Raw genomic sequence first — 18,054 nt, 5'->3', positions numbered from 1 at the left:
CATAGTAAATAGTCATGTGGCCATTTTCTACCGTTTAGCCACACTTATTGAAGAGGCTTCTTGATGACCAACAACTAATGCCAATACCCTTTAGCCACACTTATTACCACATAAGGCCACTAAAAACTGTGTGTGGCCATATCATACCCACGGTGTCATGACCTTTAGCCACATATGACCTGAACCAAATGTGTGTGGCTAAAGGCCTACGGCCACACTTTGAGTGTCTTGTCATTTTTATTTTTAGGTGTCACTTTTTAATTTTGGTTAAAAAAAACTAAGTACAAAACCCCTCTTTCATCTCATCGACCTCTCATTTTAGGGCTCAATCTCATCGACCTCTCATCATCTATCCATCATCGATCTCTCATGGCTATAACCTAATTCCATATCTCTCATCATCGATCTCTCATGGCTATAACCTAATACCATAATCGATCTCTCACTTTACGGCTCTGGCTTTACAATTACTCATCATCGATCTAATACCTAATACCATCATCGATTTCTTACAATTACGGCTCTGGATCTAAGGATTTGCTGCGTCTAATTCACGATTACGGCTCTAATTACTCATTGTTTACAGTATAATCTCTTACTTTTTGTGTTAAATTGGGTCATAAAGTGGCTTTACAATCTGCTGATGCATAAATTGTTTAGGTTTAAGAGTATTTTATGTTTTAAACAGTTACGGATCTGCTGATGCATAAGTATAATCTCTAATTACCATTGGTTTTGCTTAATCTCTTGTTGTGGTATTATATAGGTGTTTAGTTTACGTGATCTTTGAATTGAATTAACAAAATATTGTTGTGTGTGGAGGACCGCATTTTGGGGACCTCCAGTGGAGGTTGGCTTCCTTCCCTATGCGTTGCGGAGGCTTAGGAATTTTCTCGGCTGAGGATGTCTCCGCATATGCATTTGTGGCTTCCAGGTCTCAGTCGTGGAAATTGCAGGACCACGTCCTGCGAAACGCTGGTGTTACGGGGGCAGATCCTGACTACTCTTTTGCACTTGGTAATATTGGAACAACTCTCCCGAACCTTGATATAGGCGGTTTTACTGATAAGGAGACCGCCCCAAGAAACCTCAACAAACCTTGGCGAGTGCTCTTTATGGTAAACACGTACATGATTTGGAGGATAGATTCGATATGACCCCGAGACAAAAGGCAGTTTTAGCTTGTCTCAAGGGGGCTCATGCCCAGGATTTTTTGACTGTTGTGCCCATTGAAGGTCTTGGGCAACGGATGTCGGCAGTTGAATACAGAGCCATCCTTAAATACCGGCTTATGATTCCCCTTTTCCCTCCAGATGAATTATGCCCCATTTGTAAAAAGGCTTGTTTGGATAGATTCGGTGAGCATGCCCTTCACTGTAAGGAATTGCCGGGATTCAAGTATCGTCATGACTGGGTTAGAGATGTGTTATGGGATGTGCTTAGACGTGCCGGGATCTCAGCCAAGAAAGAGGCACATGTTAACTTTTTGACTGATCCGCATGAGGGAAGATCTACCCTGCGTCCTGCGGATGTTCTTGTGTTTGGCTGGGCAGGGGGTAAGCATGCGTGTGTTGACCTCACTGGGGTGTCCCCGTTGGTGGGGTTGAGAGACAGTGGCTTCGTACCGGGACAGGCGGTTTTGAGAGCGGAGTCTAGGAAGGTTGCTAAGCATGAGACATCGTGTTTGGAGAATCAACACGTGTTCATTCCATTTGCCTTCGACACTTTTGGATCCCTAGCTCCCGAGGCGGTTCGCTTCTTGGAGCGGGTGCAGAAGGTGGTCCACAGTGACTCGCAGAGCCCGAGGAACCAAGGACTTATATTTAGTAGAATAGGCTTTGCGATTCAAAAGGGGATAGTGGCGCAGCTTGTTGCTCGCTTACCCATTATCCAGATGTAGTTCGGTTTGTGTTATATATAAAAGGATTTACGGGATTCGTCTCTTGTATGCTATTTACAGTAGACATTCAAAATAATTTACAACTAATATTTTGAATGTCTATAATTTACAAAATAATTGTTAATTTTGTTATGCTATTTATACCAGGTTAATTTGTTGTTAACTATGTTGTATATAGGTAGCCTGATTACCTTCACAGGTGTGGTTTTTTGAATTGAATTTGTTGTTAACTGTGTTGTTTATGGAATGGAGAAACATTCTTACTCATTTCAGATCAATTTCCGCCTTCAATGTTAAACTTAAGCTGGTGCATAAATTTTTGTTAAACTTAAATAGGTTCACTAGATTATTAGGAGATGCAGAATTGTTAGGTTTAATATGAAGACATGTTCATTCTAATGTTTCTAATAGGGGTGAGCAAACTGATAAGACCGGACCGAACCGAGTGTTAACTGACCGACCCGAACCGAAAAATAGTTAAAATCCATAACCGAGATCAGATCCGTGTAATAAGTTAAAACGAAACGGGTCAAAATATAGTGTATTAGAATTAGTTCAGGTTTTAAAATTCAACGGTTCAAAATAGGAACAAAAGTGAAACAGGTCAAAATATGGTATATTGAAGTGAGATGGGTCAAAACGTAGTGATAAGTATTAAGCGGTTCAGATAGTGTATTAAAATTCAACGGGTCAAAATATAACGCATTGATATGTAAACGGGTCAAAATATAATGAATTGAAACTAAACAGGTCAAAATATGGTGAACTAAAACGAAACGGGTCAAATATGGTGAATTAAAACGAAACGGGTTAAAATATGATGTATTTAAAAGAAACGGGTTAACATATGGTGTATTAAACTGAAATGGGTCAAAAATGAATTTGGTCAAAATATAGTGAATTAAAACGAAATGGGTCAAAATATGGTGTATTAAAATGAATCGGGTCAAAACATAGTGAATTAAGCGGTTTAGGCAGTGAATTAAAATTAAACCGGTCAAAATAGGAACTTAAAGTGAAACTGGTCAAACAGGTCAAAATATGGTGTATTAAAATGAAAGGCAATGAATTAAAATTAAGCGGGTCAAAATAGGAACTTAAAGTGAAACTGGTCAAACGAGTCAAAATATGGTGTATTAAAATGAAAATTGGGGATGAGTCTGGTTCGATTGTTCCCTTGCAGATTTTCGCAAATTAATTGGATTAGTTGGTTTTTTGCACTCTCATCTGATCAATACAAACCATTATTTAGGAATTTTTTTTTGTAAGGAATTAAATCCTCTATGTATCAAGCAGGACAAAGGTGAAAATAGAAATGTAGAGTAATAACTGTTGTGAGAATAATTCCATGTGAATAGTTTAACTCTCTTTTACAGGAAAAAAAAGAGTAGCATTTGTTACTAAATTCACAAATAAGAAATACGATAACTAAGAAATCAAGACAACAACTAATTTGATTTATTTTATTTAAATTAGGTGTATCTGTGAATCGTAGTTAATAAAGCGAAAGCGAATCGGTTCATGCATTTGATTTTATTTCACATTTCAACTGTTAGTAATTAGGATTGTCGCTGTTAATTGTTCTGGATCTGCATTTTCGTGATTGATTGGTTAATTGTGAGTTCTAGAGTGAGAATTTGAGTGATGTTAAGTTGTTCAGTGATGAACAGTTCAACGTTAGCTAATTGCGGAGCATACTGAAATTATACATTAGGTATGTGATTAACGGCCAGCTAATTGTGAAGATCGTGTTTAATTAGGCGAATCTGTGCTGGCATTTGACATTTTTTTAATATCTGTTCATGTTTAGCCTGTTACTAAGGCGAATCTGTTCAGGCACTTGATTTATTTTTGTTTCCTATTCATGCTTAGACAGTAAATCTGAAATTAACAGTTAGCTAATTGCAGAGATCATATTCAATAACACGAATTTGTTCTGGTAATCTGGTGTTTGATCTAATATAGCATTTTTTTAGTTTTGTTATCGTTCATGTTTAGACAGTAAATCTGAATGTATACATTAGGATGAGTAATATAACAGTGCAGAGATCATATTCGATTTGACAAATCTGCTCCGGCATTTGAGTTATTATGTTTTCTGTTTGTGTTTAGCTGTTAATCCAGCATTTGGTTTATTGTGTTTTTTGTTTTCTGTTCATGTTTAAGATTGTTCACTATTAGTATAGTATTTGATTTATTTTTTCTGTTTATGTTTAGACTGTTAATCTAGATGCGATCTGCACACCGGCGGATTACAATACTCGTCCTCTTGACACAATTTACAGCAATTTCATCGATGCGCTCCCTGTGGTACGATTTACATTTTTATAGCTTTAATTTGACGTTTTTATGTATTATAAACTATTCTACTGTTTTTGATGTTTGATTATATGAAGTATTCTATGACGTTTTATGGATCGTTAGTGTCATCTTCGTCTGTCAGGTCAAATACTGTTCGGAGAATAACAAGCGGCTCATTCACTTTTCCACTTGTGAAGTATATGGGAAAACTATTGGTAGCTTTCTTCCCCAAGATAGCCCTCTGCGACCGGTAAATATTCAGATTCATTTAAATTATTATTAATTAAGATTAGTTGTTTATTAAAATAGTGTTTTGATGCCAACACAAATCAGGATCCATATCATGGTAGTATACTAGTGTGAACCTAATCTATAAGATTTGGCTGATAAGTATCTGTTCAGAGTGGTATACAACATTTTGTGGTAGTCAATTTAGTTAATGAATTGCGTCCATTTACAGGATCCTGCTTATTACATTCTGAAAGAAGACACATCCCCTTGCATTTTTGGCTCAATTGAGAAACAAAGATGGTCTTATGCATGTGCAAAAACAGTTGATCGAGAGGCTCATCTATGGTGAGCATGCTTGTTTTTGAAATAACCTTAGTGTTAAAACTGATGATATCCACATGGCATGCTCTTATTACTTTCATTACATTTGCAGCCGAGGGTGCTGAGAACGGTCTTGAGTTCACCATTGTCAGACCTTTCAACTGGATCGGTCCTCGGATGGATTTCTTTCCCGGGATTGATGGTCCAAGTGAGGGTGTTCCCAGGGTTCTTGTAACATTATCTTTTCAATGTGGGTAACCCTAACAATGAAGTTACTGTTAGACAACTTGCTGAAATGATGACCAAGGTAATGTAACATTATCTTTTCACTCAAATATTTATATAGATTAAAATGTTATTGGTATGGTCTAATTTAGTCACATATTGCAGGTATATGCAAAAGTAAGTGGAGAAGATTCGATTGAGACCCCAACCATTGATGTAAGTTCTAAAGAGTTTTATGGTGAAGGGTATAATGACAGTGGCAAGAGGATTTCAGACATGACCATTATAAACAAACAATTAGGTACTTAGCCCCCTTGATCCTAGTTTCTTGAGTAATGTTTCATGAAATCGAGTTGTTTTGTGAGCCCGACTACAGCCTCGCCACGTGAACGTAAATCAAAGTTCAAAAATATTGACGATTCAAGTTGAAGGATTGCAAATCGGTTGCTTAACCGAAAGGACAATGACATCATCTTGATTCTCTACAATCCGGAGTCTAATTATCAAAACCATCCAAATCGAAATCCAAGTTTTACTAGTTTTATTATTTGTTTGACTAAATTTGGTTTTTGTTTTTTTTAGAAATCATTGGGTGCTGGCCGTACTACACATGAAAACAATGACTTGCTATTACCTTGATTCTCTAAGGCCAGCAACTGTTAATTTGCAGTTGCAGCAGATTATCGATGGGTAAGTTATACAAATTATGGAAACAATATGTTTTAGTATTTGATATATTTCTTAACATTTTTGTAGTGCAATGAACTTGTACGGTACACAAAGTAGATCGAGGGTAAAACTCAATTGGGTCAACGCTAGGGTGAGCATTTAAATCCATATTGAAATAGTAGTTTTAACCTCATTATATGAATCTATGTTACGATGACTATTTGTAATGTATTTATGAAGTGTCCATGTCAGCCGGAAGCACCGAATGTGGCTACTTTATGTTAAAGTTCATGAAAGAGATAGTTGATGAAGGAATTAAAATACTGGTCAATGACAATGTGAGTATAGCAACTTTTTATATTTTCATTATTGTATCAGTTTAGTAAATTTATGAACCGATTATAAATGGGCTTTGACTTTTGTTGACCAAACCCAACCAAAAGTTTTAAACGGTGGGCTTGTGAAAATGTGACTGATATTATATCTACTTATTCATGTCACCAATTATGATACAGTGATGGAACTTTAAGGAATTAATTAACTGTGAAATTCAAAGTTAGCAACCCGGTTTTAGAATTAAAGGTTCTAAGGAATTACTTATGTGTTCAAGTGAGATGGCTTAAAACAGAACAAATGGCTCAGGCACAATTGTTTAGCTTGCAACTAGTGCAAACAGACAATTTTACCCATATACCCTTGGTACAGGGGAAGAAGTCTCAGCTATATGACAAGGGTTAAAGCTGTAACAATAAATGAAAGATATTATTAGCACATATAGGTACTTAGATTGTATTAGTTAGCAAGTTGTGGACTTGATTGTTATAGAGTAGTTAAATCGGTAGTTAGTCTGTACAAATATGAGTTGTAATAGACATACTTGATTCGGTGTGAATCAGTTAGTAATTCAGAATGAAATTGTTTGACTGCAAATTTTTTTTGTGGATTTGACTGCAAATTTGACTAAGGGGTCAAAACTGTAGTTTAATGATCAAAAAAGAAGCTTTGACTGTTAAAAGTCAAATGAGTCTGATAAATAAATCTTCAAATCATTTGAACTTTAGGTTTAACTAATCTAAATTTTTTCTCAGGTTGGAGGAGGGAATAATGAATACACGGATGCTGATATTGATGGAATTCGTGAAGAATGGTCGACTTGTGGCATCCTTTATTTACCGGTGAATGTTCGTATCGATGTTAATGAAATGTTAAACTTTGAAATATTGTGAAGAATGGTCGACTTTTGAATGTTTGTTAGTATGTTGAAATATTATATGAAATGGATTATTTTGCTATATATGAATTTAGTTTTATTATAAGATGCTAATTGTCATTATTTAACGTTGAAATTATAAATCTGTCAAAAACATTCTTTTTTATAACTTGAAACCAAGACACGCAAACGCGTGTCGAAAAAAAGATGTCAATAATGCTTGTCATAAATGCATGTCATAAAAAGATGACACAAATTTACGTCATTGTTTCTTTATGACATGGCCTTCTTTGACACGAGATATCGTGTCATCTACCCCTTTAATGACGCGCATAGTGCGTCATTAAAGGACTATTTTCTAGTAGTGCAGGAAATTAAGCTTTAACTGAAAGAAACAAAAAGAACAGAAAGCAAGATATGTATTAATTAGATAGATCACAGTGGTCTTCAAACACTACTTCCTAATCATATATCTTACATAAAGACGTTTGTAATCTCTTTAAGAAAACCAACCATTGAAAATAAAAACAGTTGCACGCATCCTATATATATATATATATATATATATATATATAATATATATATATATATATATATATATATATATAATCTACATATTTTTTTAATTTCACTCTAGGGAGTGACTATAATTCCCCACCTGGAAGCTGCATATTTAGTGAGCTCATCTATCTCATCCTCACCGATCAAACCGTCACCATTAGCATCAACATGACGCACTGCACGCCAAGCTCTGAAGCCCGAGAAACGTATGCCAAAACTTTTCAAGCCAACCTTTAACTCTTTCCTACTTAGCTTACCATCTCCGTTGGTGTCGAATGCTCTGAAAATACCCTTCATCTGGTTTTCTGGCAACCCCCCTTCAACCCGTCTTCCAGACCAACCTTTTCTCATTATCTAAGAAATTAATATTAAGGCAAGGAAATGGAGAGATATATGGAGGTTCTTTATGTTGATACTTGATACTAATCATCAAATTTATACACACATATATATATTGGAGCAGATGCACCTTTTCTCACCTTAATTAGTACTTGGTCCCTAGCTAGTTTATTGTGTTTAAAAAATCGGCTGTTAAACCAAGCTAAGAATAGAATATATTGTTTGGTACGTAGTTGATATAGCTATGAAAATGTGTATCACACAATGAGAAAGATACGAGTGTTTTTTAATGGCAAGGTTATCATCTCTTATATATTAATAATCTAGCTAGCGACAAAGAATGATTAATATAGATATCGCATTTTGTCTAAAATGATATGATGCATAATGCATTAATCTCTTGGAATCTTGATGCTTGATTTTGCCTGTTACATTCAGATATTTGATTTATTGGTTTTTCTTTAACTTCTTGGTAATCAAAGGAAGTAATTACTTTGAATCAACATCATTTTTCAGGATAAATAATAATGTTCGTTATTATATACGTGTAACTTAAGCATAACTCGAAAATGACATTGCGGTCACTGAGCTTTTCTTAGAATCACTGGTCTAAAGTACATATAATGCCATATGTAATTGTTTAGTACATAGAAGAATGTATTTCCACATGCTATTATTTTATTTCGTGCCTAAAATCTGGGGCATGCAGATTCTTTTACGATAACCATAATTAATAATAACTTTAATAAAAGTGTATACAAAATGGTATCAAATCCTATCTACCTATTAACGTTCAATTATTAATTATGTAACAATTTACATATTTTCCGTTAATAAGATCTTTAATTACATTACCCCCCCCCCCCCACACACACACACACAAAAAAAAAACATTTATATCCAATTAAATAAAGTGGATCAATGCTAGGCCATTTAACCAAATAGCTAGTATGTTGCCGTGTTAGATGGTATTTTTACTCTAGAGGTGAGGGTTTGACTTTTGGTTTGTGAAGTAAAATCAGTATTAGATTGTATGCGTGAGTTATTTTAAAAGATCAATGGCTAAAGTAGAAATTTGGTTAATTAAAGTACTTTTAAATTTCGAGTTTGGGGAGATTAATTAGTATTTGTTATTTGTTTGGGTTTTTTGTTTAGGGTTCCTGTGTCTTTGGTTATTGTATTTTTGTAATTGCTTATTCATGCTAACAAAAAGAGTCAAACTAGTCAAATTCAAATCGGTTGTTTTGGTTATGTTCGTGATATTCATGTTAACAATTCAGCCCTTACTATTTGCTAAGGCTATGCGTAGTGAAGAGGCTACAAATTGGAATGTTTTGCGTCTGGTGGCGCCCAGTCAGTAAGGGATGAGAATTTGTTTTTAGGGTGTAATGGTGTAGGAGCTACAATATATATATATATATATATATATATATATATATATATATATATATATATATATATATATATATATAACACATATTAATTATTTTTATTATTTTTTCTTCTTCTAGGCGACGAGAACAACTCGCCCCCGCCCCTTATCGCCTGAAAATTGCCCGGGGGGCAGTGTTCCTCCTTCAAATCGCCCCAATTCGCCCCATATTGTCGCCCATTACGAATTGCCTTAATGGCCTTTTTCGTCCAATATTAGGATTTTCCAAAGAGAAGTATACATTTCTTGGATCATTGATCTCAAACCAATTTGTTAGGAAATAAATCTACTAATAAAAGTGACTTCTATTATTAATACTTTTTACAAATATTGTAACTAACAAAAAGATACTATAAATTATTATAACACCTTATAGAATGAAAAGCCTTATTTAATATTCATCAACCGAAGGTCTTTAACAAATACAACGTCTTTAAACATACGGGTTTGAAAGGAAAGTCTTTAGTTTAAATTCTATGTAACGGTAAGGATTAAAGAAATTTGTTATTCGAACAAAATTTATTATTCATCACTATAAATCCTTCTAGAAGTAATTTAATGTCATTCAATGATAATTCTGTGTCCATCAATTAGTTTCTTTTGACACGGACAATGTCATTTTTTTTACCAGCAAAACCAACATTCATTTAACACGAACAATGCCATCTACTTTTTATGATTTTTTGACCTAAACTGCGTATTCATCATCATCATCATCATCATCATGGGGGATGGTAAATAGACCACATGATGTATGCACATATGTTTAACGTATCTTTATATTGATATAAAAATAGTACTTATTGTCATATTACTAGGTAATATTATGTTTTAAGATGTCATGTTAGGACTTGGAAATAATGAATATGAGTCTGTATGTGATTATATGATTATATGAGTCGTAATGTGGGATGAACTGACAACAAGCATGGGCAAAGATTAGAGGAAGGCCAGGGTCGATCTCTCGCACCCCCCTCTCCCGTGTCATAATTGTGTCATGAGGGATCTAAATGGATCATACTGGGTTCTCACGCCTCACATTGAGTCATAGACTTATAGTATGCAATTCTTAAAAAGTCCTAACATATAGCTAGATTGTGATGGAGTACATTTAGTTGGTGATATACCGTCTATGATTTAGTCATCAGTGTCATGTAACTTTCCCATCTGAATTCCATAGTGTTGCCATATCACCATATAGACATATAGTAAACAAGTAGTTGTTTAGGATATTAAAGCGGTATGTGAGCTGGGTTCTGAACGTTGTGAGACAATTCGGTCCTTATCCGGTGTGTGTGTGTGTTAGAGCATTGAGAGGACATTTCCCTAGTACGAGAGGACCGGGAAGGATGCACCTCTGCCTATTGTGCCCAAGGTAAACGCTGGGTAGCTAAGTGCGGAGCGGATAACTGCTGAAAGCATCTAAGTAGTAAGCTCACCCCAAGATGTGTGCTCTCATATTCCGACTTCTCCAGAGCCTCCGGTAGCACAACTGAGACAACGGCGGGTTCTCTGCCCCTACGGAGATGGAGCGACAAAAGTTTTGAGAATTCAAGAGAAGGTCACTGCGACACGAGCCGTTTTTCATTACGATATGTGTCAAGTGGAACTGTGGAAGTGAAGTGATGTATGCAGATGAGGCATCCTAACAGACCGTTAGACTTGAACCTTGTTTCTACATGACCCGATCAATCCGATCGGGCATTCGCCATCTATTTTCATTGTTCAACTCTTTGACAACATGAAAAACCAAAAGCTCTGCCCTCTTCCCATCTTTTTTTCTAGTTTTATATCCTTCTCTTATTCGATTTTTAATTTAAATATTTGCTATTTCTAGAAAATCCACGGGAACCACCAATACTTGACATGCTTGTGTAAGGGATGTGGTCTTTCAAATATAGTTTATCACAGAAAACCTGTGGACGCATGTTTTGGATCTAAGACGATGGAACTTGTGACTTTACCACTACGCTTGAGGATTCAATCCTCTCAACGGTTTATTGGTTATATATCAAGATTCCAACACTAGGCCCTCAATAATTGAGGACCAAAAGAGGAGGGAGTGTGGGGGGGCTCTCGAATGCAAGATGCATAATTTGATGCTTGACTATATATTTATTTGCTTTTCTCGTTATTCTCATCTACTTGGAAAGATTAATATCGGAACAATATGGGAATTTAAATATACCATGGGACAAAAAACAAACATTAAATTTTAGGCAAAATCTTTATTTTATAGTTTCTGTAGGGTATAATTTTTCTTAAAAAAAAAGCCAAAATTTTGAAATTGGTCGGTTACTCCAGATTGGGGATGCATGTTCTAATTGAAGTATGTTCACAAAGGAACATGCTTAAGGAGAAATAGGAGCCATTCGTGGCGAAGGTTGCATTTGCGAAGAGTTTTTGACAAGGAAAAGAGAGCGTTGTCTGTCCGAGAACTTTCCCTTTGAATGCTCAAATAAATATCTACCTGGTTTCTTCACATATTTATTCTGCACTTTCAAAATATCCATTATGTTTAAAGTTTGTGGGTTTAACTGCAACCACAAGTAACACGTATATGTGGAAAACAAAAACCCGTCGTGGATACTTGCAAATTCGCAAATAAAAAAAGTATGGACGCAAATGACGGTGAAGATTACTTGTATCGGTTGACCACAGTCAACCACCGGTGCCATCTCTCGTCTCTAGGGTCTCTGGTGCTTTAGGTTTTAGTTTCTTTGTTTCCAATTCCAAGTGTACGTGCCTCTTTTCCAATACAAAATCAACATTATAGGATTTATGTTAATAGTCTTTTTCCTTTCTCTCATTCATTTAGTTGTGATATCTCTACCTCGATGCATTTTAAGTTGTCGACGCCTGTTTCGTTGTTTTAATATCTTGTATCAAGTATTTAATTAACTTGTGCTAAGGCTTTGGATATATACTTGGCTTATTTATTTCTAAGACCATCTCCAATGAATATGTTTTATTGTGTTTCTAACGTATATATGTGATGCTTATGTGAAGGAGAGAAGGGAGAATGAAACTCATTCAAAATCCACCATCGAGGGATCTAAACATAACCCCTTGTACTTAAATTCAACTTCTAAAACAAAATAAGAACCTACTTTTGAGAAACTAAGCAGATGGAGAAGACTAGTAGTGTTGCTTACATATTATGATTTACAATAGACTTCAACTCATTCTTCTTGATCCGTATAAAACAATACGAAGACGGTTGCAGATTCACACTTGACCTATATACAACTTAGCAACAAGAAAGCCACAACAAAAAACACACCAAAAATAAGTGTTTTTAACACATTCAGATCCCTACATAAGCTCTTAATAGATACAAATGCCCCATTTGTAAACATATTTTGCGAGCTTGTTGATCTCTTCGTCATTGATAACACCATCTCCGTTAGCATCAGCATGCCGCAGTGCACGAATAACTCTAACGCCCGTGAAACGCAATCCAAGACTCCTCAAGCCTACCCTCAATTCCCTACGACTAATCTTGCCGTCTCCGTCGGTATCAAACTTTCTAAGCATACCTTTTAATTGTTCTTCTGTCAAGGGAACTTCCACTTGTCTCCAACTCCATGTGTTCCGCATATTTAAAGAAAGATGACTAGAAAAGAAAAAGGAGGTTTTATATTAATCACCGAAAGTGGTTTGAGTTGCAAATTAAGAGGCTCAACACACTTATAAGCAGTACATACAAAGGATGGCTGGTGGCATGGGTATATTATAGACTTTATCCTTTATGCTAATATTCTTTCTTTTGTTACCTTTTGATTTGGATGCTAAATAACCTTTTGGTTTTGATGTTAAGAATCATTGAATACAAGGAACCATATTATCTTTTTATGTTCCGATAGTTTTTGTATCATGAAAATTAAAATATTTAGTTTTTAAAATTTAAAAACCAAATATATTATTAGCTTAACAATGACAAATATCTTTTGTGTTCTTACCCAAACCAATATTTTGTCATGTGGAGATTCACTTTTGATAAAAAGCTTTGTCAAAAACTAAACCGAAAACCTTAAATCATGAATTAGTTATAATTTGATACTCTAGAAGGCGCAACAAATGTTTCAATAAAAAAATCAAATATACAAGTCGGTCGACTATTACAAAATAATTGTATTGCGATGGAGTTAGTCGTCACTAAATCCTTATACCACGAATTTGACAGCTAATAGTGTTTTTTTGTATGTAGTCATGTGTACAACAGCAAAAAAAAAGGAAAAGAAAAATAGAGCATGATATATGATGGTAAAACATTTATAGACCATGATTAATAGAATTATAGGGATATTCCATAATCATCGATTATTTCGAACACTAGTATAGATATGTTTTGTATGTAAAAGAATATCAATTAAGCTTACCCTCATTATTGATCATTGCTTACACTTGTTAGTTGCTGAGGTTTAGGGTTTAAGGGGTATTTATACTCCCTTAAGCCCATGGACCTAAGGCCCATTAGTGTAATTAATTCATTACTGACGTCACGACGATTCAATAACTTGTGGTCCTGTGCATGATAAGTCGCTAAAATAGAGAATCTATTGGCAACTAAAACATGTATCTCCACGTCTTTTATTCCAACTTTCCAAAAGTAGAGCTTCAATGGTTGAGCTTGTTCAAAGAAGTACTCAATAGTTCTATATCATTTTTAATGACGCTTACCATATTACATGACTTGGCCAATGGTTTGCTTAATTTTTAAGTTATTCCTAACTACTCACAAGGGGCAAGATTGGAATCGATGTCAGAATTTTGTTGTTTTGTTTGTTTAAAAGACATTGTCGATTTTGCCGGCCCCTTAACATTATAAGTAAAAGGAGATACTCTTACAACCAGTATTTAATTTTGTTTAATTATTTTCTATGATTTTTACTACCGGACTTGCAACTTATAATTAATGTTGCAACTCTGCCGTTGCCATTTTTCAGTTGCAATTAATCCATTTTTTAGTAGTCACTTTTGTTACAGAAACTAAAAGAACATGATCTTTAGAAGATCATTGTCCTGCCAAACTAGGTTTCTTAATACAAAGGAAGATTTGGATAGATTAAGCAGGCATAAAGCTAGCTTATAAATTAAAAAAAGATATGGTATATATTAATCACACTTTATTTCCACTTTCAAGAAGATGCCTAGAAGATGTGTAATTTGTAAGGGGCATATATCTGAGAAGGAATTCATTATTTGATCCTCTAGCTTATATGGTGGAGATTGTTTATGCTATTTAAATTATTAGCGATTGGGGCCCCTTGCATATCGATAACTTTGGTATCTGTCCAAGTGATACATTTGGCAAAATGCGTAGGATTTGTTGTCGAGAAGTCGTGACCTCTTGTGAAAGCTTATTTGTGATGATTGATTGTGATAACTTGTTATCCAATTTGAAGCATATAGATATAAGTAATTAATATATGAGCTTGAGAGAGTATTTGATCATTCTATCAAGGCGTCTGTGGCGAACCTACACTATAAGTGTAGGGGACGGCCACTGTGAAAATTTTAAAATCCCGACCGACTTCTATAAAATTTAACACCGACAATCTTCTGACACTATAAAATTTTTTCCTAAGTCCGCCACTGAAGGGAGTCACATTTCAGTTTATTTGTTCTGTGTGAAGATCAGGTTCGGGCTTGTAAATTTGTCTATCATACGATTTCAGTTTGACAATCAAGTGGCTTAGTTAAGACTTAAGAGCCCATTGATCAAAGCAAGTTGGTCATGGTGATGCGGCCCCATGTAGGTTTGGCGTTTAAGAGTAGAACTATTTGGTGCGTTGGTGTATGCATCTCTAGTATTAATGGCCTGTTTCGATGATGATAAAAGTTAAATCATGCAAGTCAAGTACACTTGAAGATAATAGCATGATCAAAGTTTCCCTTCAAACCCCTTGAATTAACCAATGGTTAATAAACTGGATCTTCAAGATTTGTATAGAAGTGTTAAGATCTATCCATGAGCCGATTGTGGATAGTTTGTAAACAGCCTGTTTAAATACAACTCAACAAACAAAATCATATCCGAACAGTAAACAATAACAGAGTATGAAATATTGATTCAAGAATGAATTTTGCAAAAGCAACATAAGTTCCATCTCTTTAGTTTTTATAAAATGAATGAACTTTTATAAGACACTTTTTATAGAAATCGAGTCTAGGAATCTCAACATCCGATACAAAGTTCGTCCGTTAGTTATGATTTACAATAGACTTACAACTCATTCTTCTTGATCCTGATTAAACAAGATGAAGACGGTTGCAAATTCACACTTGATCGACCTATATACAACTTAGCAATAAGAAAGCCACAAGAAAACACTAAAAAGTGTTTTTTTATACATTTAGATCCCTACAGAAGCTCTTAATAAATATAAATGCCCCACTTGTAAACATATTTTGCCAACTCGTTGATCTCTTCATCACTGATGACACCATCTCCGTTAGCGTCAGCATGACTCAGTGCACGAATAGCTCTAACACCCGCAAAATGCAATCCAAGACTCTTCAAGCCTACCCTCAATTCTCTCCGACTAATCTTGCCGTCTCCATTGGTATCTAACCTTCTAAGCATACCTTTTAACTGTTCTTTCGTCAAGGGAACTTCCACCTGTCTCGGACTACATAATTTTCGCATATTTAAAGAAAGGTGACTGGGAAAGAGGAAGGCTTTATGTTAATAGGTGAAAGTGGGTTGAGTTGCAAATTAAGAGGCTTATTCTTAACACATTTATATACAGTAAATACAAAGGTTTATTGGTGCAGGTGGGTATTTTAGACTTTCCCTTATATGCTAATATATATTCGCTCTTTTTTAACTTTTGATATGGATGCTAACCTTTGATTTTGATGTTAAGAATCGTGGAATACATGGAATCGTATTATCTTAATGTGTTGCGATGGATTTTTTGTAACATCGAAACTAAAACCAAAATACCTTGAATGCTTGTAACCATGACTGTTATAAGTGATCATGGTCATCAGTGGTCAACAATGAGCAAATTATATCTTAATGATGTCAAGAATAATCAATATGGTTCGTTAGTGACAATTATAGGGTGAGTTAAAGTACAAGGATTTTGTATTGTTCTTCGTGTGTGTGTGTGTACGCATTCGATTAATTTCCGCTTTAATGATACCAATGACAAATATCTTTTTTGTTCCTCAACGTCATGGGAAGTTCGTTTTTTATTAAAGATGAACCCTAAACCATCAACTTTGGATTTGCTATCACTTGATAGTTTATCAGGCACGACTAATGTTTCATTAAACAATCAAATATAAAGTCATCACTGTTACAACGTAAATAGTAATGCGTCCGACATAGCAGTTGCTAAATACTTATCCCACGAATTTGGCAGATAGCGCTCTTTTTTAAATAGTCATGTGAACAAAAAAAAAGAAGCATGATGACGGTAAAAATGTTAATTTATAGACTATGATTAGTAGAATTATGGGGATGTTCCATAATCATAAATTATATAAAAAAGACTTGACTTGTATCGTATGTAAAATATTCTCGAGCTTACCCTCACGGCCTCACCATTGATAATTGTTTACACATGTTACTTGCAATCTGTACACATAAGTGTATTTCTTTATAGACGTTATGACCATTCGATAACCAGTGGTCCTTATTAGGAGTCATATATATTTGATGTCATTGTATTTGTTTAAGAGATTGATTTCCATGTCTATCATAAGTTTAGGTAGTCTCATCACTAATAGTCATGTGATTGACACGGTACTAAAATAGAGAATCTATCTAGCAATTGAAATTTTTATGTACATGTCTTTTATTCCAACAGTAGACTAGCTTCAATGGTTGAGACTGGTCAAAGGAGTTCTCGGTCAATAGTTCGGTTTATATCATTTTTCAAAGATATTCACCATAGTACACATGACTTATTAGCCGGTGGTTTGCGTAGTTTTTAAATAACCGATATCTGAAATGTTGTTGTTTTGGCTGTTAAAAAGACAGTGATTTGCCCCTTAACAATAGTAAAAGTAGAAACTTTTTCGACCGGTATTTAATTTTGTGTAACTATTTCCTATGATTTTTGCTACCGGGACAAAAATAAGACTTGCGACCGTTATAATTAATTTGCAACTCTGTCGTGGCCATTTTCAGTTGCACTTAATACATTTTCTAGTAACCACTTTTGTTACGGAAACTAAAAGAACTTGATCTTCAAATGATAATTGTAATCCTGCCAAACTAATTTCTTAATACAAAGGACGATTTGGATAGATTAGTAGGCATAAAGCAAACTTATAAATTAATAAGGATATGATATATTAATCAAACTTTATTTCATTTTAAAGAAGATGCCTTGAAGATGTGTCAATTGCAAGGGGCATCTAAGAAGGAATTCATTTTATGGTCGTCTTTATATGATGGTGATTGTTTATTCTGTTGAATTTATAAGCGGTTGGGCCCCCTTTGTCAGGAGTGGTGAAGTTCTTTGGGTTTTGAGTGTGGGTTTGGACCGTTTGGTTCGGGCGACAAGGTGGGCTATATTGGCCGCTTGTGATTAATTAATCAATTAATCAATAGACCCGAACTTGAAACCAGACCCGTATATCCGAGTTTTTAACGCCAGACCCCGTACCCAACTCTACCCATAGGGTTCAGAGGGCATGCATTTCAGTATTAAAACTCGTACCCGAACCGGACCCAATTTATACCCCAGTAACACTTTAAAATCGGAACCGGTTCCATACCTAGAACTGGGTTTTTCCGATACATGAAACTGGGTTTTTTAAATACCCGATTTATACCCGAAAAATATCTGAAAGTGTTATCAACTAACTGATGAAAATTAAGAGTACTAAAAACCAACATCCCTA

General features: G+C 35.0%; 1 protein-coding gene, 1 long non-coding RNA gene and 1 pseudogene across 4 annotated transcripts; 2 read left to right on the top strand and 1 right to left on the bottom strand.

The window, feature by feature from the left end:
* Window positions 1-509: 509 nt before the first annotated feature.
* LOC143588585 (uncharacterized) lies at window positions 510-6,959 on the top strand. Of its 2 annotated transcripts, none has more exons than XR_013145132.1 (4): window positions 510-585; window positions 5,735-5,798; window positions 5,888-5,985; window positions 6,736-6,959. It is a non-coding gene; the product is annotated as an uncharacterized LOC143588585 (long non-coding RNA). The 2 variants fall into 2 exon arrangements; XR_013145131.1 differs by lacking the exon at window positions 510-585 and adding an exon at window positions 5,473-5,668.
* Window positions 3,992-5,287, top strand: LOC143588578 (UDP-D-apiose/UDP-D-xylose synthase 2-like; annotated as a pseudogene). The gene is made up of 6 exons (XR_013145128.1): window positions 3,992-4,000; window positions 4,118-4,210; window positions 4,344-4,451; window positions 4,662-4,777; window positions 4,866-5,060; window positions 5,144-5,287. The product of XR_013145128.1 is annotated as a UDP-D-apiose/UDP-D-xylose synthase 2-like (transcript).
* Window positions 6,960-12,308: 5,349 nt separating the features above from the next.
* LOC143588589 (uncharacterized) lies at window positions 12,309-16,131 on the bottom strand. Its single transcript, XM_077069550.1, has 3 exons — window positions 15,586-16,131; window positions 15,423-15,486; window positions 12,309-12,832 (listed from the first exon to the last, which is right to left on the bottom strand). The coding sequence occupies exons 1-3, from the start codon at window positions 15,839-15,841 to the stop codon at window positions 12,517-12,519; spliced, it is 636 nt and encodes a 211-aa protein (XP_076925665.1). The 5' UTR covers window positions 15,842-16,131; the 3' UTR covers window positions 12,309-12,516.
* Between the last annotated feature and the right edge of the window lie 1,923 nt (window positions 16,132-18,054).

The sequence above is a fragment of the Bidens hawaiensis genome, unplaced genomic scaffold (genome assembly GCF_021521415.1).
Source record: "Bidens hawaiensis isolate Kalapana, Puna unplaced genomic scaffold, B.hawaiensis_p1.1 tig00036471_1, whole genome shotgun sequence".
In the NCBI taxonomy this organism is placed as follows: domain Eukaryota; kingdom Viridiplantae; phylum Streptophyta; class Magnoliopsida; order Asterales; family Asteraceae; genus Bidens; species Bidens hawaiensis.
The sequence above is the reverse complement of the archived record's forward strand: the minus strand, read 5'-3'. Positions and strand labels throughout refer to the sequence as shown.

Coding starts and splice junctions, on each gene's coding strand:
- LOC143588589 (XM_077069550.1), bottom strand. CDS start 15,841: ATGCGAAAATTATGTAGTCCGAGACAGGTGGAAGTTCCCTTGACGAAA. Junction 15,487..15,585: donor AAAATATGTTTACAAGTGGG/GCATTTATATTT, acceptor AGTTGTATATAG/GTCGATCAAGTGTGAATTTG. Junction 12,833..15,422: donor AGGATCAAGAAGAATGAGTT/GTAAGTCTATTG, acceptor TTTCGGTGATTA/ATATAAAACCTCCTTTTTCT.